Source organism: Mobula birostris, chromosome 5, assembly GCF_030028105.1.
Source record: "Mobula birostris isolate sMobBir1 chromosome 5, sMobBir1.hap1, whole genome shotgun sequence".
In the NCBI taxonomy this organism is placed as follows: domain Eukaryota; kingdom Metazoa; phylum Chordata; class Chondrichthyes; order Myliobatiformes; family Myliobatidae; genus Mobula; species Mobula birostris.
In genome coordinates this window covers 45338800-45362836 of record NC_092374.1, presented here as the reverse complement: position 1 = coordinate 45362836, position 24037 = coordinate 45338800, and the positions used below count along the sequence as shown (strand labels likewise).

The window sequence follows — 24037 nt, the reverse complement described above, 5'->3', positions numbered from 1 at the left end:
AGTAATTATTGAATTGCAAATGAAGCAGATGGTTGTCAGAGTTGATTTTAGTTCTGCATTGAAATTAATCAAAGAGAGATCTTGGTACAGTAGCTATCTGAATACAACTTCTACATGGAGTACGTGACATATAGCAGATTGCTTCTTGACTAGGGTAACAAATAGTGTTGGCCAGCTTTGGGAAGTGAGAGAGAGAGATTATGCTAACTATAGTTTAAAAGATTATGTTTCTTTTTGTTTCAGCTCCAAAACAATTTTAATCCAAACTGTTCTTTCTGGAGCTACTCTAAACGGACAATGACAGGGTACTGGTCCACACAAGGCTGCAGAATGCTGGGATCGAACAGAACTCACACCACGTGCTCCTGCAATCATCTGACAAACTTCGCTGTCCTCATGGCACACAAAGACGTAAAGGTAAGCAGTTTAGGGTGGTGTGTTTAAGTCCCTCAGCATTGAATGATACTATGATGAGCAAATCTGTCTCTACTTTTATAATCTAGGGAAATTACAGAGCAGGGTACAGAAGTAGGCCATTCAGCCTATCAAGTCCAGACTGACTGGCAAAGTCAAAAGTCAAGTTTATTACCATATGCTCACGTACATGTATGCACAGGTGTAATGAAGAGCTTACTTGCAGCAACTTCACAGGTATATAGCATCATATGAGCAACATTCACAATAAAACATAAATAAAACAAATTATATACACTTAAAAAAAGAACATAATTAGAACAAAGAAAGTGTCCATTTTGCTGCAAAGGTGTGGTTGGTTCAAGAACTGAATGATTGAAGGGAAATTAGCTAATCTTGAACCTAGTGGTATAGGACTTTGAGCATCTGTACCCCCTTCCTGATCATATCTGTGAGAGAAAGAGCAGGGATCTTTGATGACACTGGGATGTTATGGCAATGTCTCCTGTATAAGGCATTTGTGAGGCTGAATTTGGAGTGTTGTGTGCAGTATTGGTTACCAAATTACAGGAAGGGTATTAATAAGGTTGAAAGAGTGCAGAGAAGTTTTACAAGGATGTTGCCGGGACTTGAGAAACTGAGTTACAGAGAAAGGTTGAATAGGTTCGGACTTTATCTCCTGGAACGTAAAAGAATGAGGGGAGATTTGACAGGGGTATATAAAATTATGATGGGTATAGATAGAGTGAATGCAAGCAAGCTTTTTTCACTGAGGCTAGGGGAGAAAAAAAACAGAGGACATGGGTTAAGGGTGAGGGGGGGAAAGTTTAAAGGGAACTTGGGGGGGGTGCTTCTTCACACAGAGAGTGGTGGGAGTGTGGTATGCGCTGCCAGATGAAGTGGTAAATGCGGGATCACTTTTAACATTTAAGAAAAACTTGGACAGGTACATGGATGAGAGCTGTATGGAGGGATATGGTCCAGGTGCAGGTCAGTGGGACTAGGCAGAAAAATGGTTCGGCACAGCCAAGAAAGGCCAAAAGGCCTGTTTCTGTGCTGTAATGTTCTATGCTTCTATGTAGATACATGTGGAGGGATGTAGATGTGGTGTGGAGGGATGTGCCTGTGACAAATTGGCCTTAGCTGGGAAACTGTACCACCAAGAGTAGGGGGTTCAGGGGAACGTTCACAATCGCAGAAAGAACATGAAAACTCCACACAGATGGCAGTGGAGGTCACAATTGAACCTGGATTGCTCAAGCTATGAGACAGAAGCATTACATGCTGTGCTATTAAACAGTGGGTCATCACACAAGTGATTCTAGGCATATGATGTTAACGGCATGGTGAAAAGAAATGAATTCACCAAGAATATGTTGTAGGTGTGTGACTATGCATCATGGGAACATATTAATTCTTCAAATGAAGGGGATTGTATAATACAAGTGAGTTTGAGAACCAGCAATTATTCCATCAACTTGCTCCTCTGTTCTACCAGGTAATGCCTGGTGTTAAGTGTGACCTCAAGCATCCAATCTGCATAATCCTTTGCTTCCTCATGGTCCAAAAATCTCTTCCGGTTTTGGATATATTTGTTGATTATAACTCCACAATTTTTCTGTGACGGACTCCTAAGTCCCACGACCATCTGATAGTTGAAGTTCTTTCTGATTTCACTGTCCCTCTTTCTAGAGCTCCAGTCAGGGAAAAGTTCTCAACCATCTCCCTGGCAAGAACATCTCTCACTCTTCTAAAATCCAGAGTCTTAGAATATCTGAATTACATCCCCCTTTATACCACAGAGTATTGGTTTATTGTCTTGAGTCATGAGACGGAGGGATATGGACATTGTGTCAATAGGAAGGATTAGTGTTTGGGTGTTTTTGATTTGCTCCTTAGCTGGTTCAGCACAACATCGTGGGCCAAGGGGCCTGTTCTGTGCTGCACTGTTCTATCTTCTATGTTCTGAAGTGAAAAACCTTTGTTTGCCTGCCACCCAGATAGATTGTGCCATACATAAGTGTAACCGGTTCATAAAAAGAAAACAGATTACACAATATAGTATTAAAGTTACAGTGACAGTCCAGTGCAGGTTGATAAACCATGTGCAAGGACCGTGGCATGCTAGATTGAAAGATCGGAAATTCATCTTTACCATATGCGAGGTCTATTCAAGAGTCTTAAAATAGTTGGACAGAACCTGTAATTAAGCCAAATGCTTTCAAACTTTTGTACCTGCTGCCTGATGGGAGGGGTGAGAAGAGAGAATGACTGAGGAAGGAGGGTTCCTTGATTTATACTGACTGCTTTCCTGCAACAGTGGGAGGCATAGAATGTCAGTGGGTTTGAGGCTGTTCTTCATGATCTACAGTAGAGAATCTTTCCTGTATTGCTTCTAATTCAAGTATGTCTTTCCTTAAGTTAAGAGACCTACACTATACAGAGTTCTCAAGCCAAATTAAACTTCTCACAAGGACATCCATGTCTCTATGAATGCACAGATTAATGGTCTCACACAATTAAAACACTCTTGTACTTAATGTTATCTTACTCGAAGTGGTAACCTCTGATTTCTTAATACTACGCCCCATCTGTCATCAATTTGGCCACTCACTGCAGAACGCTATTGTATCCTCATAATAACTTATTCCCTATCTATCTTTATTTCATCAGCAGAATTGGATATATTACACTGAGCCCCTTCATCTAAAGTTGTTAATATACATTGTCAATAGCTGCGCCCCCAGCACGGATCCCTGAGGCATTTCACCAGCAAGAGCTTGCCAACTTGTAAATGACCCATTTATTCCTGCTGCCTGTTTTCTGCCAGTGTGCTAATTCTCTGTCTGTGCTAATTTATTATTTCAATCCCATGAGCCTTTGTTTTGTACAGTCATCTTTAATGTGGCCTTTTGAAAATACAAATACCCTTCATCTGTCGATTCCGTCTTATGTGCTCTTATCCTTAGTTACATCCTTAGAGAATTTGAATAAATTTGTTAAACATGACTTCGCTTTCAGAAAAACCATGCTATTTCTGCCTAATCTTATTATGCTAAATGTCCTGTTATCACTTCCTTAATAATGATTCCAGCAATTTCCTGATGATTGAACTACCGACTTATAGTTTATAATTTCTAACCTCTCTCCTTTCTCAAATCACGGTGCTACGTCTGCTGTTTTCCAATCCATTTAGATCTTCCCAGATTTCAAGGAATTTTGAATATAACACCAGGTCATCTACTATGTCAACTGTGCTTAAAAAACAAAGTGCATTAATATTTCTTCCATTTTATGACTCTTCATTAATCTCCGCCCCAGCGTGTAAGGGGTGAATGTTAATTTTTGTTGCTTTCTTTCACCTTACCTAGATCTAAAAGCTCTGACATCCATTTTCTCTTGTCAGTGTGCACTTGCATTCAAATTTCTAACTTTAACCATTTTTTTCAATTTTTCCCTTACATTCAACCTGCTACTATTCTCATACCTTTAAAAATTTTGTCCATTCATTCACCACCCATCATTTCTGTAGAACACTATGGAAGGATTGCTTTCTTTGCTGTGGTATAGCATGAAAATTGGATCCATTTACATGTGTTTTAAATGCATTTTTTAAAAAAATAAAAGCTGCTTTGTATATGTTAGGTCATACAATTGATCATTTCAAGATGACTTAGTGATTGTTGGGGAGTTGATACAGATTCTTCCATTGGATGCTTCTCAGTGTCATTCACATGTTATTCTTGTCAGGGATCATGAACAACATTTCACTCCCCACTTCTGGTGAAAACCTGCACCATTGTTACTAACTCTTAATAAAATGAGGAGCAGATTGTACTGGTTTAGGAAGTTTAAAGTGATAGCATGGGGGGGGGGGGGGTCTGCAGTGTTACATTCTTGCATACAGCATCTGCCAGCCTCGTTCTTGACGTTAAATGGTTCATTCAAGTCTGCTTTTGCTGATTGCAACCTTTTATTTTTAAATCATATTTGACTGGCATTCGACACTCACCGGCCCTTGGACCACTCCACTGTGCACTGTGACTAGGACTCATTAGCTGCTGTCCAAATCCAATCATTCCCACACTATTTGTCCCACCCACAACAGCCTCTTCTGCCCCAGTACTGCAGCTGCCGTGGAAAGAATTCACAGAACTTTGACTCACTTCCCAGTGATCAGCATGACAATGATGCAGGAGTGACAGTTCTGCAAAGATTCTGAATCTCATGGTGTTATTCTTCATATTTCTGCCAATTACATTTTTATTTCAGGAGATGAGAGGGGACATTACAATCCTTGAAAATTATGAAGTATTTTTAAATGCTTTCTTACCAATCTAATCATCTAATTTAACAGTCTACTTTATCCAACTTCCCACTTATCCATACATAATTGGATTAATTTAAGTTTAACGCTCTTATTCAGATTTTGTACATCTTACACTCAATGTGAAATCTATCCTCTAAGGGCCATTCTTGGCAAAGTATTCCTAACCATGAGAATTCGTTTTGGTTTCATTAATGAGGTCCTATCAAAATTGCAGTATGACCTTCAAAGCACTGAAGTAGCATTGTGCAGAAGACAGATAATATTGCCAGAATGTAATGTTAACCTTGTTATAGCAATAATTTGCAAAAGTCAGTCAGCATTTTCACACTCCTTGCCACTCTGCCCACATTACCAAATTGTCAAGCAGCCCAAAATATTTAGTTCTTTCTCAGCTGGTCACCTTGCAAACTTGTCAGCTTAATGACAGTATTAGATCTAGGTTTTTCTCACAATGCCTCATGAATGCTTCAAACATTAAAAAGAATTTTTGACAAATGTCTATAGCATCCTAAATCATGACCTGGCATGGAAACACCAATGCCCAGGAACAGAAAAGACTACAGAAAGTGATGAATTCACCCCAGTCCATTACAGGGAAAACTCTCCCCACTATTGAGTACATTTACATGGAGCACTGCTACAAGTAAGTGACATCCATCATCGGAGGCCCCCACCATCCAGGCCTTGCCTCCTCCTTGCTGCTGCTATTGGGCAGGAGGTACAGAATTCTTAGGTCCCACACCACCAGGTTGAGGAATGGTTATTTTACTCTGCAACCAGCAGGCTCCTGAACCAGCATAGATAACTTCACTCACTACTACTCTCAACTGATTTTACAACCAACAGATGCATTTTCAAGAACTCTTTACAACTAATTTACAACTGGAGCCTTCAAAACCCCAGTCTTTCAAGAACTCACACTTTAAATACTTCTGAAGAGCAAAGCGCAACGTTCTAGAGATTCACCAATGTCAATGTGATAAGTTTCTACAAATGGCCAGGAGCATACCTTGAAATTGTGTCCCTCATTTAATATTCTGCAATTAATATAAACGTATTGATATCAATCCTATAAAGTCCCTGAGTGATTTGTGTGTTTCAAAGAGGTCACTCCTCTTTCTTTAAACTCCAAAGAATACAAACCCAACCTGAGTAACCTCTTTTGATAGGACAATGCTCCCATTTCCGGGGTTAGCTTGGTGAATCTGCCTCCAGTGATAATATATCCTTTTATGGGCAAGGGGACTGAAATAGTCTGCAGTACTCCTAACAGAGGAGCTCATTCTCTCCCATGCATCACATGTCTCTGCTGAATCTATTGGAAGCTGATTCTCTGTCACCACACTTCAAGCTTTGCTTTCTGCACTGTGATCTGTTTAACCTTACACCAATTTGCACGTGGGTTTAAATAGTAACTCGTTTTTTTTTACCTCTGTCGTTCAATGTAGACAGTTACCTCATATTTCACAACAGACTTGTTTCATTGGTTGCTGGTTAGGCCATGATAACTGAATGCTAGCATTCCAATTTCTAGGTGTCCTTAACCCTGACACAGAGCAGGATACACAGTCATTCAGATTCTTCTGGCTGCTATAGAACAGAATCAGTTTCTCTGAACATAATACATTTCACTATGGCTTCTGAAACGCCTACTGTACTACGGTACTGTGGCCAAGTGCACGTCCCCAGTCTTTTGTCACTTTTGTTCAGGCAGATGAATTTCAAATCTGTTTGACAAAACTCAAAGTTGTATCTCTTGCAACGTTATATCCCGGATCGCCTTCACAAATACACTGTATTGTAAGCAACTCCGTTTCCGCAATCCAACATACCTCAGCATGTATACTGAAAATTCTGATACAGTTTCCAGGTATCCTTCCAACCCTGACATCTTGTAATAATAGAACATTAATTGTTCATTGTCACATCCAATCTTCTGTGATATATTTAAATATTTGTGATTGAAGTCACAATATTTGTTTTTTTAAGCATTTTCTATCTGCTAAGTGTTAATTAATCTATATTTCTGAAACCTATCTTTACATCTGTTAGGTTTACAAAAAAAAACACTGGAATATTGTAAGCACTAAATAAAGTTTAAATTTCTGTTGGCTGAATACAACAAAGGCAATCATGTATTGAAGGTATGAAGCAGCACCACTGCACTTGAGTTCTCACTCTGCCCGAATTTCTGATCTTTGCACCCTGAAAAAAATTGCAGTCAATTTAAATTGGCACTATAAAACCATACTTGATGGGCTGGCCTTTGCATTGTCATTAATAAGAAACTCTGAAAGGCACTGAATATGTAACACACATTCTCTCCCAGCATAATGCATTGAACCCCCTCTTGAATTCTACAATATGCAGATTGCCCTGAACTAGATTAAAATCTCTGTCTAGTTTCAATGATCAAAGTTCCCTTTGCTCATCAACATTGTCCTTATAAATTCTCAAAAAAAGGCAAAAAAAAATCTCATTTGGGTTTTGAGACACTTGAATAATCTGTTTTCTCTATTTTTTGTCTTTGAAGAGATATGAAATTGACAATGGCACAAGATACTTAACGTGCAAAAAACTACAGATAATGAAAATCTGAAAAGGAAACAGAAAATACAACCACAGTGTCTATGGAGAGAGTACCAGTTAACATATTAATATTAATGACCTTTCAGCATAACTACGACATAGAAAATAGTTATATTTAAGTTGTGAAGAAGGGGTGAAGGATGGAGACAACAAGGGGAGTGTCTGTGATTGGCTGGCGACCAAGTTGAAATGGTTGACATGTCAGACGAGACATTAATTGCAGCTGATCTGTCTGGAGGACATATAAAGTGAGGGATATGAAGTGAAACAGGGCAATGCTGGAACTTTGTGATGCAGAGCACAACAGTATTTTAAATCTGAAAGGAAATGTTGCAAGTATAGAGCAGGAAAAAGTTCTTGCTCTCAAATATACCCAAGGAATAAATTAGCTTTTGGCAGCAGCAGTGCAATATGTTGCAAACATGACAAATATTAATTACATAGATTAAATTAACATAAATTATACATAACTTGCATGACAAAATAAAAATAAACAACATTAATGCAAGTTGAGGGAACTATAGTGTGAAGTGGAATTAGGGATTTTCGTGTTGGTTCTTGAACCTGATGGCAGATGGAAAAAGCTGTTGTTGAACCTTGAGCTGTGAGTCTTCATGCTCCTGTACTTCCTGCCTCATGGTAGCAATGAGAAGAGGCCATGTCTAGATGGTGGGTGTTGCCTGCCTCAGGGTTTATATATGAGATGATTATACCTTTCCATTGCATGGTTCTATTTGGTTGGAGAATCAAGGTTTACAAGCATTCTTCTCCTTGTGGAAAGATTGTGGGGCAATTGTTTTTCCTGATTAAAGCTGGGCTTTAATTATTTCTTATCATAGGCTGTCAGTTCCTTAAACTTTTAATAGATTTTTCTTGTTCTTTCTGTCCTAACTCTTGGCAATGGCATTTAAATCACTGTGATGTACATACAAGAAGAAGAATATCCCTTAACTCGGCAGTGGAGTTATCGGGGCACCGTCTTTTGATGGTGTTTCCAGCTAGCTATTCTTGTTTTTATGAGGCCAAGTTGCTAGCTCAACGCTCAACCCAGCGTGGATTTGAACTCGGGAACCTTCGCTCCGGAGTCCAGCGCTGATATTATTGCACCACCAAGCGGGATATGTATATACAAGCCATAGAATTTTAACCAACTAAACTGGATGTTGAACTATTACTTTGATTTAACATTTTGATAGCTTCATTTATGAATAATAAAATGTGTCACAAATTTTCAACACATAGCTGTTTGAAGTTGGCATTCAGTTGGAAGTGTAAAATCAAAAGCCTTTGGTTGCTGTTTTTGTCAGCTTTATATTACACTGGTCTTCCTGATGATTGACTGTTAAGAGGAACACAGTGAATGAAACTCGGCATCCCCAACTGTACTGTTAGAAAGTAGAGTATCCACAAACGTACAGAATCCTGCCCAGAGCACTTTGTTGTCATTCTGGTGAATTGTGTTACTCCATTATTCACACTGTAAGTATTGTGCTCAGTTCTCGTCACATCATTATAGGAAGGACGTGGAAGCTATAAAGAAGGTGCAGAGAAGTCTTACCGGGATGCTGCCTTGATTAGAGAGCATGTTTTATGAGGATAGGTTGAGTGAGCTTGGGCTTTCCTCTTTGGAAAGGAGGATGAGAGATAACTTGATAGAAGTGTATAATATAAGAGGCATAGATAGAATGAATAGCCAGAGACTTTTTTCCCTCAGGATGGAAATGACTAATACGAGGCATAATTTTACCGTGATTTGAGGAGAGTGTAGAGGGGATGTCAGAAGTAGTTGTTTTTTTTTAACACAGTGAGTTGTAAGTTGGTGGAAAACACTGCCAGGGTTGGTGATAGAGGCAGGTACATTAGGGACATTTAAGAGATTCTTTGACAGGCACATGGATGAAAGAAAATTGGAGGGCTATGTAGGAGAGAATTTTATTATTTTTATTTTATTGAATTGAGATACAGTGCAGAGTAAGTCCTTTGACTCTTTGAGCTGCACCACCCAGCAGCCCCCAATTTCACCCTAACTGAACCACGGGACAGTTTGCAATGACCAATTGTCCTACTGACCGGTACATGTTTGGACTGTGGGTGCAAGCTGGAGCACCCAGAGAAAACCTACGTGGTCACGAGGAGAACATATAAACTCCTTACAGGCAGTGTTAGGAATTAAACCCAAGTTGCTGGTGCTGTAAAGCGTTGTGCTAACTACTGCTCTACCATGCCACCAACGCATTGGTCTTAGATGAGGTAACTCGCGATGTTACGGTAATGGATCCTCAAGCAGTTTGAAAGTTTTGGGGTTGTGATGGGTTTTTAAATAGCTCGGATTGAGTTTGAGCAGTGGAGTTGGCAGTTTCCCATCCTGGTCTGTTATGTGTGTACCACAGAATCCATTAATAATGTGAAGAACCCCAAAGTCTAAAAAAAAGAGGCAACTCATCATGTCAGAGAGCTTGGCATTGAAGCTGTGATTTGCTAATTGTAGGGGTTTACCAGTCTACCTGGGATAGGTTATAACTGAAAGAAACATTCGGTGGTGCTGCTTATCTAAGGTAAAGCAACCGAAGACAGTTTTGATTACAGGTGGTTGCAAAGTTACCATTCACTTCCAAGATACATAACTTGTTTCAAAACCGCAAGAGTAAGATTTATCCTGCTTATGGGCACCTTTCAACCACAGATTGTAATGTGGCATTTTTATTTCCATATACTTGCTCTCTTTATCATGTAGGTATTGTTTTATGTCATCATAAAATGGAAACCATGTCATTGACATTTGGAAGTAGTTGTAGTAAATTACATTGATTGAGATAAGTTATTGGAATATCATTAGTGCAGAATAATCCCACATGGTTTATGGAAGATTATAATGGGATAATTTTACTTTCCCATTATAGCCAGAGGGATTTTATTATATGAACCATTTAGGTAGCCAGGTCCGCTCTGTAGAGTGGCTCAGTGTTACAAATAATCTTGAGCCAGTGTCCTCCAATACAGATGATCACCTTAGAACAAGGCAGCTGGAGATTTACATTCTGTCCATTCATGTTTGACAAGCTCTTAAATCTCATTACTTGAAAACAGCACTTCCAAAATCTTTCTGCACTGAAACACTGTTCTAAGTTTGCATGATGAATATATTCTTCAGGCCAAAATTTCAAGGGATCCAATCCTGTCTCTTGAAGGCAGTAGGGTCCACTGCAGACTTTATAAATCAGTGTAAGGCAGCCTAACAGAACTTCAGGTCTGTCTCTATCATTCACTTGTTCAACATTCTGTGTTCCAACAGCTGTTGGAGAAATTGTGTCATATCCATCACAACCAACCCTGACAGTAGACCTTCAGCTCCTCAGCAAAGTCTTAATGACTTTTTTGAATAGATTTTATATATCTGTGTATTGAAGAAATCATCTTGACATTCCATGTCATCCACCTTAACTGGACCACTCTCTTCCTCCACAGGTTTGCCTCTCTCGTGTTGGGCCTCAACCCTGCAGACAGTGCCCATTTACCCTTCATGCTCCTGACAGAATTTTTTTTTTTTTTGCCATTTATTACCGAGGGCAGACTGAGGTTACATATTTTGCCATGAAGGCAGGCTAGGTCTTGGCAACTTCCTGGCGGTCTTGATAGTTTCAACCAAACTAGTCAGATGGAATTGTGCCACAAAGGGAAAAGCTTTTATTGCTGGTGCTGCTGCCAAAATGATTGTGTCACTTTTGCCTTATACAGCATCAATGTGCTTCACAGATAACAAATCATATTTTTAGTCAGTTTCTAGAAGTATAGTGTTAACTATAAGCAACTAAACCCTACAAGCAGTAATATATACAACTGTTATTTTGGTAGTGATGGGCAAAAAAGAAATTTTGTGCAGGAACCACCAGACCTCCTGAAATGATAATATATCATTTTGTGTCCCCTCAGAGGGCAGATGAAGTTTCTGTTTAAACTCTCACCCTGATGACATTATCCCCAATAACACAGAACTCCAAGTCGAGTTTATTGTCATGTGAATGAGTACAATGAAGTACTGCTGCAAGGAAAAACTTGTTTGCAACAACATCACAGACATTTAGATAGAGCCAATACACAGGATGTAAATTACACATAACTTGTACAAGATAGTGAAGAGAGAGAAAATAAATTGTGTAGAAAACCCAATCAGAGACAATGTGAGAAGTGGTCTGTTGTTTTCTGTTGCTGTGGCAGGGAGTGGATTATGCAGGTCAGTTCAAGAGCCTGATGGTTGTAGGAAAGTAGTTGTTCCCAAATCTGGGGGTGCAGGATTAACAAGTAGCTGTTCAAGAACCCTTGATGTGGCATTCAGATGTCCATCCAAGTAACACAGTCTAAAGGGTTAATTTTCCAGCTTCAGATGGACCTAGCACCAGATAACCAAAAATACTTTTGTAAATTGTAATCAGTGCAATTATGAGCAGCATCAACCAACTTATGTTCAGGAACTCCTACATGTATCCGTGCTAAAATGATCTGCTTCAGCTGTTATTAGCTGATGGAGTTGGAGTTGAACCCACAATTTTTATTCTTGTTTAGAATGGGCATACTACCACGGAATTGTGTCTAAACCATCGAAAGGCTTTCTGTACCCTTGACCAACCATTTCATTCACACAGTCTGCCAAAATAAAGGAAGTTTGTTGTTATGTAGACAAATGTAAAATCCCTACAGGAGTAGTTGTAAATTAAAGACATAGAGACATACAGCACAAAACAGGCCCTTCAGCCCAACAAAACTACAATGACCATCAAACACCCACTTGCAGTAACTCAGCATTACTTTTATATTTTCCCATCGGTTTCTCCCACATTCCACCTCTCACCTATGCACCAAGTGCAAATTTCACTAGCCTGGTAAATTCTGAACCTGCCCGTCATTGGGATGTGTGAGGAAACTGGAGCACTCAGCGGAAACTGATTGGGTCATAACAATAACGTTCAAGCTCCACATGTGCAGAAGCCGATGTCAGGACTGAACTTGGGTCACGGGAGCTGTGGGGCAGTAGCTCTACTATCTGCACCACTGAACAGAACAGTGCAGCATATTACAGGCCCTTCAGCCCACAATGTTGTGCCGACCCTCAAACCCTGCCTCCCATATAACCCCCCGACCTTAATTTCCTCCATGTACCTGCCTAGTAGTCTCTTAAACTTCACGAGTGTATCTGCCTCCACCACTGACTCAGGCAGTGCATTCCACGCACCAATCACTCTCTGAGTAAAAAACCTTCCTCTAATATCTCCCTTGAACTTCCCACCCCTTACCTTAAAGTCATGTCCTCTTGTATTGAGCAGTGGTGCCCCGGGGAAGAGGCGCTGGTTATCCACTCTGTCTATTCCTCTTATTATCTTGTACACCTCTATCATGTCTCCTCTCATCCTCCTTCTCTCCAAAGGGTAAAGCCCTAGCTCCATTGGTTCAAGACGTCCAGCAGGAAGGCGGAAGTTCTATTAGAACACAGGCTTCTCCTCACAAATAGAAGATGAAACCTTACAATAACTAACTGCAGCTAATTAGTGGCTCTTTTGTCTGGTATAAGTTCCCACCTTGTCTGACTGTTGGTCTATGCTGCACATGTGGGCAAAATTTATTAACAACTGGTTTGAGTGAAGAAAATATGTTTAACAGTAGGAACCAATAAGCACATGCTTTGTGCTGTAAATTATTTCCTGCAATCAAATCTAATTACTGTGGTTTGAGGCTGCTAATTTATTGGTGAAGTCTCTCTGACTGGGTTGCAGTGAAAATCTTATAATGAGTAACAAGCTTTTGCATCCTGTCTAATGATTTCCTTCTGGTGTTCCAGTTTAGTGACCCTGTGCATGAACTGCTGCTGGAGGTTATTACCTGGGTTGGTATCCTGATATCCCTCGTCTGCCTGCTGATCTGCATCTTCACCTTTTGTTTTTTCCACGGACTTCAGAGTGACCGAAACACTATTCACAAAAACCTCTGCATCAGTCTCTTTGTGGCTGAGCTCCTTTTCCTAATTGGAATCAATCGTACAGACCAACCGGTGAGTGTGTTTAGTTTGCCTATGTTATTACTCCAAGCACGGGATTCTACTTTTCTGAGGAAAATTTCCTTTATCATTCAAGCTTGCATCTATTCCACTTGAAGTGGCCCAATGATAATTTATCCAGGTTATCATTCTTCACCTGAGTTATAAATAATAATAAGTTATTCTTCCCTTGAGGATTTTTTAGACAGGTCTGTGCGTACATTTAGCTAAGCTGCAAATTTTTTAATTGTTGTCATTGAGGATGAGAATTTGTAGGCCTTTCCAATTTCAAGGGCCACCAAGATCAATTGTTGTGACTCTATGGTCAGCCTGTCTAAAGTCACTTTGGATCCAGGATTGAACTCAAAGAAAATGTTTGTGACAAACAAGACGAATTCATGGAATAGAATCATAGAGACATATAGCACAGAAAAAGGCCCCATAGATCACATCAACCAACCATTTGCACTAATCCTATATTAATCTCATTCATTATCTTCTTCATACTCTCTTCAACTCTTCACAGATTCTACCACTCATCAACATACTAGGGGCAATTTACGGTGGAATATTAACCTTGACCCTCTCAACACCCCATTTCTTTGAGATGTGGGAGGAAATTGAGCACCCAGAGGAAATCTACACGTTTACAGTGAGAACGTGCAAACTTCTGACAGTAGTCAGGATAGATTCCAGGTCTCTGGTACTGTGAGCAAGTGGCTTTACCACTGCACTGCAATACTGTGCCACTCAAATTAAAAGCAGAAATGTTTGGAAGCATTCAGCGTATCAGGCTGCATCTGTGAATAGGAAAACGTTTGCTTGGATGCTTGAAGATCTTCATCAGAACTGGGGAAGGAAGAACAGCAAATTGGTCTTGCATTGGAGAGAAGATGGGGGAGGGTTGCACTAGTTAATTTGATTTGCAAACATGTTAGGACAAATTTGCTGATATTATTTAAGCCTAGGGAAGCAGTAGAAAGTACAACCTCTGAAAATAAGGAGCTCGTTTCATCACAAGTCCATGGATGTGGTCCAGTTCCATCATTGTTCAATACTGGATAGCCCTTCTATACCCATCATGATTTTCTGTTGGGTATAGGACCATCAGCCATAGTAAATCATTTCTGTACTTGGCCTCGAGAAATTCAACACCCAGGAAAAATAGGCAATACTGCAATGCATATATATCCCTGGCTCGTAATTAGTAATTCAGTTGTGTAACTCTACTTGAGTTACAGGAGAAAAGTTGTTTTTACCAGGAGGGAAATAGCATAACCACCACGAGTCCATCACTCCAGAAATTCAATCTGGTACTTTTCAATGTAATTCATCCTTATGAATTTAATACAATTTCCACCACACAGAACGCACGATCCCTTTTGAAGTTTATCGGCAAGGTTGTCCCACTAATCACAACCACACACGTTAACTTTCTTCGTCCATAATCTCACCGTCATTCTCCGGTGAGAAGATGTCCTCTTGCTGATACTAATAATCATCTTTTTTTTGGAAAATAGCCTTCAATTGGAACTGTGCTTCTTGGTTCTGATTGCACATGAATGATCACCAATCTTCTGAACTTTGGGGTCTTCCAATCGTGCATGACCCAAGTCTGTGATCATTAATACCCCACTAGCAACTTAACCATCAACCATTGCCACTTTTCCCTTCCCATTTCTTACCCTCATCTTTAGGGATAAAAGCTTTGATCCCTGGGCACTCAGATGAGTGGCTGACCCAACCTTATGCCTCAATCTTCAGCCTGTAATCAATGGTCATCTCTCCATGCTAAGCCTCCTAAAGCTGGATTTGCTTCTGGCCACCAAATGTCAATGATTGAAATATTCATGGTTCTTTCAATGGACTCACAATTCCAAAATCTGAGGCAGAGTGCTAGAAACTGAAATAGCCATTAGTGTGCAGTTATTATGCCTACTTAGTGAGTCCACAGGAATTTTTTGCTCTATATTTCTTCATGGAGTGATTATATTGTTACTATTATTGTGCAGTCTGTTCTTCTGTCATGCGGAAAATGAAGCTTTAGGTATTCAAAAGATAAATTTTAGATGAGCTGCAAATTGCTTGTTCATGCACTTTAACTTGATTTTAAGTAGTTTCAAGGTTAATTTTGCAACTCTTCATATTTCTAGAGACTCGAGGCTGTAGATGCTGGAAATCCATTGAGATATGTGATGTTCCTCATATTTCTAACCTTATTTTGAGGGGCATTAATGCTCAAAATAGTTTTGATTGAAGTGTAGTTTCTTACCATTCTGCCACTGCTCCTCAACCAAATCTCATCTCTTTTTGGGTAAGGAATTCTGAGCTGCTGAATTTTTACCAATAATTCTTCATCACTCTCCAGCCTGTCTACTTAACAGTCAAATTGGTGCTTAAGTGAATGATTGATGGTTCTTTAACTGCGATATATGTGGTAAATCGTGCTAGTTTCCTTGGCTGACTGCGTGTTGCAATATTTAAGTAATTTAGGTCAGGAAAAAAGTTTAATAATTCTCAGCATGACTGGTTGTTCCAAAAGGCCATCCATGAAATAGGTAATGTCTTTATGGTGGCAAGTAGCAGTGATGGGTTGTGAGCTGAATTGTGATAATTTTGTTTACCCTGTGTAGGATTCAGTTGTACATGTCTGGTATCTCTTATCATACAAAAGAGATATCTCTGACAGAGGGGTGCAGGTATGGTCAGTATTGTGGTTCCTGAAATGGCAGGTTTGTCACGAGGAAAGATTTAAGCAGACTGGACCTCTACTTTCATGAGTTTCAAAGAATGAGGTGGTTTCAGTAAAAAAAAAACACAATTCTAAATGGATAAGTTGGTTGCTATTGTCACATATATGGAGGTACAGTAAAAAGCATTGTTTTTGTATTCTACCCTTAAGATCATTTAATCACATCTGTACAAGTGAATAGTAATTTCAGAATGCAGGATATAATGTTCCAGTTGCAGAAAAAGTGCAGTGCAGACAGAAAATAAAGTGTAAGGCCATAAAGAGGTATCTCCCTTCAGTAGTTTCATTTCATAGCATAAAAGCTGTCCTTGAGCCTGGCAGTACAGAGTCTCAGGCTTTTAGATCTCCTACTTGATAGGAGGGAAGGGAAGAGTGAATGTTTACAATGGGAGAGTTTTTTTTCATTATGTTGGTTGCTTTACTGAGGCAGCGAAAGGTGTTGACTGACATAACACATGAGCGACTGTTTTTTATGATGTGTGCTGACCTGTGCCTGAAAGAACACTTGCATGTGCCATGCATCTTACAGTTGATCAAAACAGAGAACACATGAGGTAATACTGGACAAATCCACTTGACCCAGGATGAAGAACTGAGGTAGCAAGCCCAGAACATACACTGTGTGAAACCTGACATCAATAGTTGTTCCATTAAGCTCAAGTGAGTCGGCCAGTTTCTGACCAGACGTAAAACTTTGCAGAGAATAATTTGTCCATGTGAGTTTAAGGAAGATAATAGCTGTGCATTGCTTCAGAAGCAGTAAGTATGCATCAGCAAATTCAGCTGCTCCTTTCTAAGGCATCATGTTGTCTTCCTGCTCTTTCATTTGAGTTGCTTAATTGTTATTTAGACAATTAAATAATCATCTATTTTCACACTGCCTCTTTGCTGAACTAATCAATGTTTCAAGTTCACGTGCAGTACATGAATGGGAAAGGCTTTGAGGGCTACAGGACAAACTCCACAATTTGGATGAAGTTACATAGGAAATTGGTTTGACATGAACTCGATGGCACAAAGGGGCTGTTTCTGTGCTGTATGACTCCCTGAATCCATGCCTCTATGTGTTGAAGAACTAGTACTCCTATTGAATATTCAAGTGTGGTAACTTGAGGATTTTAGTTGATGTTCTGCATTTATGTTGATCTTCTTCAAATCTAGCCTCAATCTCCTAGAAAACGAGATTTTTCTTAAACGCAGTTTGTTGTTCGTTGCAGAGATTATGCAGCAAGAGAATAAATTGTGTTAATCTGCTTTTTTTTGTTACCTGCAGATTGCCTGTGCTGTTTTTGCAGCTTTGCTTCACTTCTTCTTCCTGGCTGCGTTCACTTGGATGTTTTTGGAAGGTGTTCAGCTCTACATTATGTTGGTGGAGGTCTTTGAAAGTGAGCACTCCCGCAGAAAATACTTTTACCTGGTTGGCTATGGGGTACCAGCTCTCATTGTCGCCGTTTCAGCTGCTGTGGATTACCGGAGCTACGGGACGACAACAGCGTGAGTCTACTGGTTCAGATTTATGAATGCCACACCTGAAGTATTGAAATAATTCATGCAGGAATTTCAGATAATATACTTCAAATTATTTTCATTTTGATTATTCCAACAGAAGCAATCAGCATGAAGTATATACAAATGTAGTTGAATCCATAAGACTTTAAGTTATATGAGCAAAATTAAGCCACTTATACTTAACTCCATTCTCCCATCCTCTCCCTCTCACCCTTCACCACCTTAAGAACCTATGAATCTCTGCCTTATCTATACCCAATGACATGGCCCTCTGTGGCAATGAATTTCATAGATTCACTGTCCTTTGGCTGAAGAAATACTTCTTCTTCTTCTCAGCTTTCAAGGGATGTTCCTTTTTCTGAGGCCGTGCTGCCAAATCCTAGACTTTGTCTTTACAGAGTCATAGAGTACTACAGCACAGAAACAGGCGCTTCGACCCGTCTAGCCTGGGCTGATCCGGTTTTCTGCCTAGTCCCCTCTTCCTGCACCCAAACCATAGCCCTCCATTCCGCTCTTATCTACTTATCTGTCCAAACTTTCTTAAATGTTACAACTGAACCCCCATCTAACAATTCTGCTGATAGCTAATTCTACACTCGCACCATTCTCTGAGTGAAGAAGTTCCCTCTCATATTCACTCTAAATATTCGCCTTTCACCCTAAAACTATAACCTCTAGTTCTGGATTCCCCCAAACTAAGTGGAAAAGTAAGCGTACATTCATACTATCTATACCCCTCATAATTTTCTATGTCAAATCTCCCCTTATTCTCCTGCACTCAAGGAAATAAAGTCCCAACTTATTCAACCTTTCCTTAAAACTCAGATCCTTAAGTCCTGATGACATCCATGTAAATTTTCTCTGCTTATTCATATCTTCCCTGTAGGTAGATGCAGTACTGGTCACCTACCTACTGGGAAGATATCAATAACATCCCATCTCCTGTATTCAGTGCCCTGATTTATGAAGACCAATGTGCCAAAACTCTCTATGACCCTATCCTACCTGTGATGTCACTTCCGAGGAATTGTGGATCTGTACTCCCAGGTCCCTTTGTTCCTCCGCACACATTAGTGCCCTACCAGTACCCGTCATTGTACAAGCCTTACCCTAGTTTGTCCTGCCAAATTGCAACACTTCACATTTGTATACATCAAATTCCATCTGACATTTTTCAATCCATTTTCCCTGCTGATCCTGATCACTTTGCAAGTTTTGATAGTTTACTCACTCTACACTATGCCCCCAATCTTGGTGTCATCCAGAAATGTGTGGATCCAGTTTACCACATTATCATTAATATAGGCGAGAAAGAACAATAGACCCAGCAGCAATCGTTGCAGCCCACCATTAGTAAGAGGTCTCCAGTCAGAGAGGCAACTCTGTCCATGTCATTCAGTATCCAGTAGGTTTCAATGAGATCCCCTTCGTTCTTGTGGACTCAATTGATTACATGTCCAGAGACAAAGAAACAATCAAATGCAGAGCCTTTTGTTCCTGGGATCATTCTTGTCAGCACCCTCTCCAGTGCCAGCAGATCCCTTCTTAAATATGGGGCCCAAAACTGTGCGAATTATTCCAAATGCTGTCCATGTGATCGAGTCTGTGATGAGAGAGGTCATTGATTGCTAAGGCCCAGAAATTCATTCACTTGAATCTGCCTTTCTCAGCACCAAGACAAATAAAAATCATGTTTTCTGTAAGGAAGGTGTTAATTGTATGCTTTACAGTAAAGACTTTAACAGGAATTTACTGCACTCAGTTTTGGCCACAAGCCCTTGAACCACCAAGGCATAGAACGCGATGTAGCTAAATAGAATGGGTGTGAATATGTATAATGGTTGGCACGAATATGGTGGGCTGAAGAACTTGTTTCTCAGCTGTATGATTTTGTGACTCTGGCAGGTTGAACTTGCATGTACCAGGATATGTTCCACATTAGGTTTCACAATATGCCTTCTGAATCTCACCTACTTTTGGCACCTGCAGCCCAATCTAGTTTTTGTTGCTTTTTTTCAAGGGCATGTCCTGACTTTGTGATGAGAACCAACTCAGGTTCGTTTGTTTCACTTCACTCCATCCAACAGGTCAGGATACCAGTCACTTCCTGACTCAGATTGCCCCCTACACCTTAATCTAATCAGTTCTGTCCCTTCTCACTGGGGACAGAGGATCGGGGGAGTGGAGTGGGGTCAGTTCAAAAAAAAAAGTGGGTGTTGGTTAGGGAATGAATTTTGGTAGGGTAGTGATGGGGCGGAGAGGAGTGGTTCAGTCACAGAAAAGAGCTCAAGGTCAGAGGTTGGTGTGAGGGAAGAGCTCGGAGCCTCATCAATCAGGGAAATGATTGTGAGATGACTTGATCTTTAGAGAGGTGGATGAGGGAGGGTGAGGGGACCAGGCGATGAGGAGGAGTGAGGCCAAGAGGGCAGGGGTGCGAAGGAAGAGGGAGTGTCACAGGACCTAGGGAGGAAGAAGAGGAGGAGGAGGAGTAGACTCATGACAAACAATTTGTACGTAACCTACATTAAAAAATAAACATAACAGCATTAGTGCAAGTCGAGAGAGAGCAAAGAAGAAATATAGTCCAAGTTTTCATAGGATTTATCAGGTCAGTGAAAGGACCTGTGGCAGTGGGGAAGAAGCTGTTGAACCATCCGTATCTGTGCTTCCTGCCTGATGGCAGCGTGGTTGATTCTTAAACTGATCATTTAGATTATTCATGGAAGGGCCCAGAGGAAAACTGTAAGCAGCCCATCAATGAGCTCATTGTATATTCTGTTTGAATATTGAATTCACATGCTAGATTTATCTCCCCATAGTATATCATTTTATTCCAGTGCTCGTCACATAAATTGAGGACAAGGGGTAATTTTCAAGAAATCCGCAGATTTGATCTCTTTGAACATGAAGGAAATGATATGATTAATAATTTACTTGAAGGTAGTAAGTCTGACTCGGCACTCTGTAATGTTCCCAAACCAGGAATTATCCCTGATCTAACAGGATACTGTTTTAACAAAATTAAAAGTTGGCCATTGCAGCTATTCAAAGTTCATACTATGTTCTTTATTTTGCCTTGAATTAGCCATGGCTTTGGTCAGATAAATGTCAAACAATTCTTGTCAAAAGGGTGATGAAGGAATCTGTGAGCTGGGAAATATCAATGTCAAACTTCCGTTTCCATGGTTGTCTGAAGCTGAGGAAGTAGCAAAAGTCCCACATTTCTGCTTTCTATCCCAAGTGTTAAGCAGGTCTTTCCATCACTGTGCTTTCAGAAGCTGGAGCTATAATTCAAGGATTAAACGGATGAAGGTGTAATAATTTCTGACTCTCTGTGGCCTGTTTTGTAGTATGCATTCCTCTCTGTCAGTCCACTGCTATTGATATATGTCTGTACTCACCTTGAATGCCTGTTGTCCCCTGTGTTTCATTACAGATGTTGGTTAAGGCTAGACACATACTTCATCTGGAGCTTTATAGGCCCTGCCACCTTGATTATTATGGTAAGTGCTGCTAATTAACATAGCACCTCCAAGGACATTAAACTGGACTTTCACTAGACCTATGTTGTTTGCCCTTAATTTATAGCACTCATTTTAATAAGGAATGTTTATCCCTAACTCACTTAGTCTCCACAACCAATTATACAGTTTCAGCAGAGTAAATGAATGTGAAAGTGTTTTGAGTAGCAGTAGGTCTAAAAAGAATAACTAGAAGAGAAATGGTCAATTAAAAATTGTGAACAATAGCTGTTTTAACAGTTGTTTCCTTAAACCCACAAGACTGCATTATACTCATTATAATCTCTTCAAGCTCTAAATTCAAATTGCGTATTTTTTTACTCCTAATTATAGAACATTGAACAGTACGGCACAGTACAGAAACTTCAGTCCACGATGTTGCTCCAACCCTTTAACCTTCTCCAGAATCAATCTAATATTTCTCGCCTACATCGCTCATCTTTTTTCCCTGCATCTACCTAATAGTCTCTTAAAGGTCTCCAATGGATCTGACTCTACCACCACCCCTGGCAGTGCATTCAATGCATTCACCACTCTCTGTAATATGAAAACCTACCTCTGACATCACCCATATGCTCTCCTCCAACCACCTTAAAATTATGCTCTCTTATTAGCCACTCATGACCAGGGGAAAATGCACGGGCTGTTCACTCTTATAAAAGCCTCTTATCATCTTGTACCCCTCTGTCAAATCACCTCATACTCCTTTGCTCCAAAGAAAAAAGTTCTCACTTGCTCAGCCTTTCAACTATATACACACAGTTTCTTTATAAGCAGAAGTTGCTCTGAAGCAGTGAGCTGCCCTTGCCTCATGGTGAGCTGGGTGGTTTGGTGAGACTAGGTGCTAGTGCATCTATGAACCAAGAGCGACCCCTTAATTGCCCATCAGTCATTGCTATTGCCCCTGTGGGAACAAGTGTCATCTCACTTTTGGGGAAAAGTGGTGACTGGATCAAGAAGAGTGATGTGGAGCTTAAGCTTCTCAGTTTTTCTTGAGAACGAATATATTCATGAGGTAAACTAACCCAACCACAGTGCTATTCAGATGCCTATTAACTAATCATGCAGGGCAGACATTGTATAGTGTGTGGGAAACCTTTTGCAGAAACTTGAAAGAACTTATTTTGCTTTTTTTTGTAGTTGAACGTGATATTTCTTGGGATTGCTCTTTACAAGATGTTCCATCACACAACTGTGCTGAAACCAGAATCTAGCTGTTTAGACAATATCAAGTAAGTTTCCATCTATTTTGGGATTGAATTGTAATTTCCAGATTTTTCCCTCTGCATTTCTCTACAATTGAATGCTGTATAATCATTTGGACAATTTGTATTGTGCTAAGATGCAGCATGCTATTCATTCAAGAATTATTTTGCTGTTATATCAGATCAAATCCCCCTTTCAATTCCATCAGATCTCAGAATTCCATAACTGGATCCCAGTCTCATTCACAAACAGCACCTCAAACAAAATGAAGATACAATTTGCAGCTCGGTTATTATACCTGTTTTGAACAAGACAGATGCACTGTTTCAGTGTCATTTCAGTATGGGCTGATGGTATTGTCCCTAGCAGTACTCACTGCTGCCTTGCCATTAAAAATTGTAGCAGTAACGTGCAATCTATAACCTGGTGTTTATGTGAAAGATAAGAATTAGAAAGTCCACACTTGCATCATTTATGTCCCAAGTAATTTAATTTGTGATTTTTTTTTTATTCACTCCTAATCCTAAGTCCAATCACACCATTAGAACAAGTGAACAATGAACCTAAAAAAATCTCCAGCATTGAAATGTCTTGAGCACAAACAGTGTTGAATTCTGGCTTTTGTCTAGTGCCTACATTCACATTCCATGAGTCTCTAGTTTTTCTGAATCATGTAACAATGTAGGATAGAAAATGGCAAATGGTTGTCCATTTCGAGCACTGCTTCATGAATGTTAATATGACCACAGTGCACATAGGAGGTGAAGCTTGTGTGTGTATACACATATAGCTTTTGTTTTAGAGACACAGATGTTGGAACCTGAAGCAAAACACAAACTGTTGGAGGAACTCAATGAGCCAGACAGCGTCTGTGAGGGAAAGGGCATTGTCGACTTATCAGGTCGAGACTCTGCATTAGCAAATGTTAAATTCACTTATTGGAGCTGGCTTTTGTTTTAATTTTGAGAATTTCTGTGGTCTTGCTAAAAGTCTAAGCCAGTATTAGATTCAATACATAGATTTATTATTCAGTCAAGAGCCCATTTTGACTTTTTCCTGATGCAGGGTTTCAACCCAAAATATGAACAAATCTTTACCCATGGTCACTGCTGGTTGACCCACTGAGTTCATCCAGCAGGTTATTTGTTTCTCTTGATTCCAATGTCTGCAGTCTCTTGTGACTCCATTGATATCTTCAGTGCATGATGTTGTGAGGAGTGGGAGTGGTTCCCTTGGGCATCTACTTGGTTTATGGTTGTGCAAAGTTGAGTCAAAAATATAAAAAAGAAATGAGACTGAGCCATTGACAGCATCTCTCTTTGAGATATCTGTTCTCCTAAAGGCAGTTCTATATTGTTAGTCTGTAATATAATTTGGCAAATTATTAAAATAATTTATTTCTGGGTCTGAAAATATTTTTGTATGCTTTCTTCAATTCTTTTTCCACAAATGACTTCTGGTTCAGCTTTCCTAATGTTCATTCAAAATAATAGGCCTGCTTTACCTTGTCAGATGCATTGATTGCACCTTCAACCAAGAAGCTGCAGAAGGTTGTAAGTCTAGTCAGCTCCATCTTGGGCACTAGCCTACAAAGTACCCAGGACATCTTTAGGGGGCGGTGTCTCAGAAAGGCAATGTCCATTATTAAGGACCTCCAGCACCCAGGGCATGCCCTTTTCTCACTGTTACCA

At 40.0% G+C, this 24037-nt stretch overlaps 1 protein-coding gene across 6 annotated transcripts in view; it reads left to right on the top strand.

The window, feature by feature from the left end:
* Positions 1-24037, top strand: part of LOC140197677 (adhesion G protein-coupled receptor L3-like) — a 587218-nt gene that overhangs the window by 480887 nt on the left and 82294 nt on the right. For all 6 annotated transcript variants that reach the window (XM_072257981.1, XM_072257983.1, XM_072257978.1 and 3 more), the window contains 5 exons: positions 244-417; positions 13164-13373; positions 17384-17604; positions 21056-21122; positions 22281-22372. In XM_072257981.1, coding sequence (XP_072114082.1) covers positions 244-417; positions 13164-13373; positions 17384-17604; positions 21056-21122; positions 22281-22372 — 764 coding nt within the window. The remainder of the gene's footprint in view (positions 1-243; positions 418-13163; positions 13374-17383; positions 17605-21055; positions 21123-22280; positions 22373-24037) is intronic.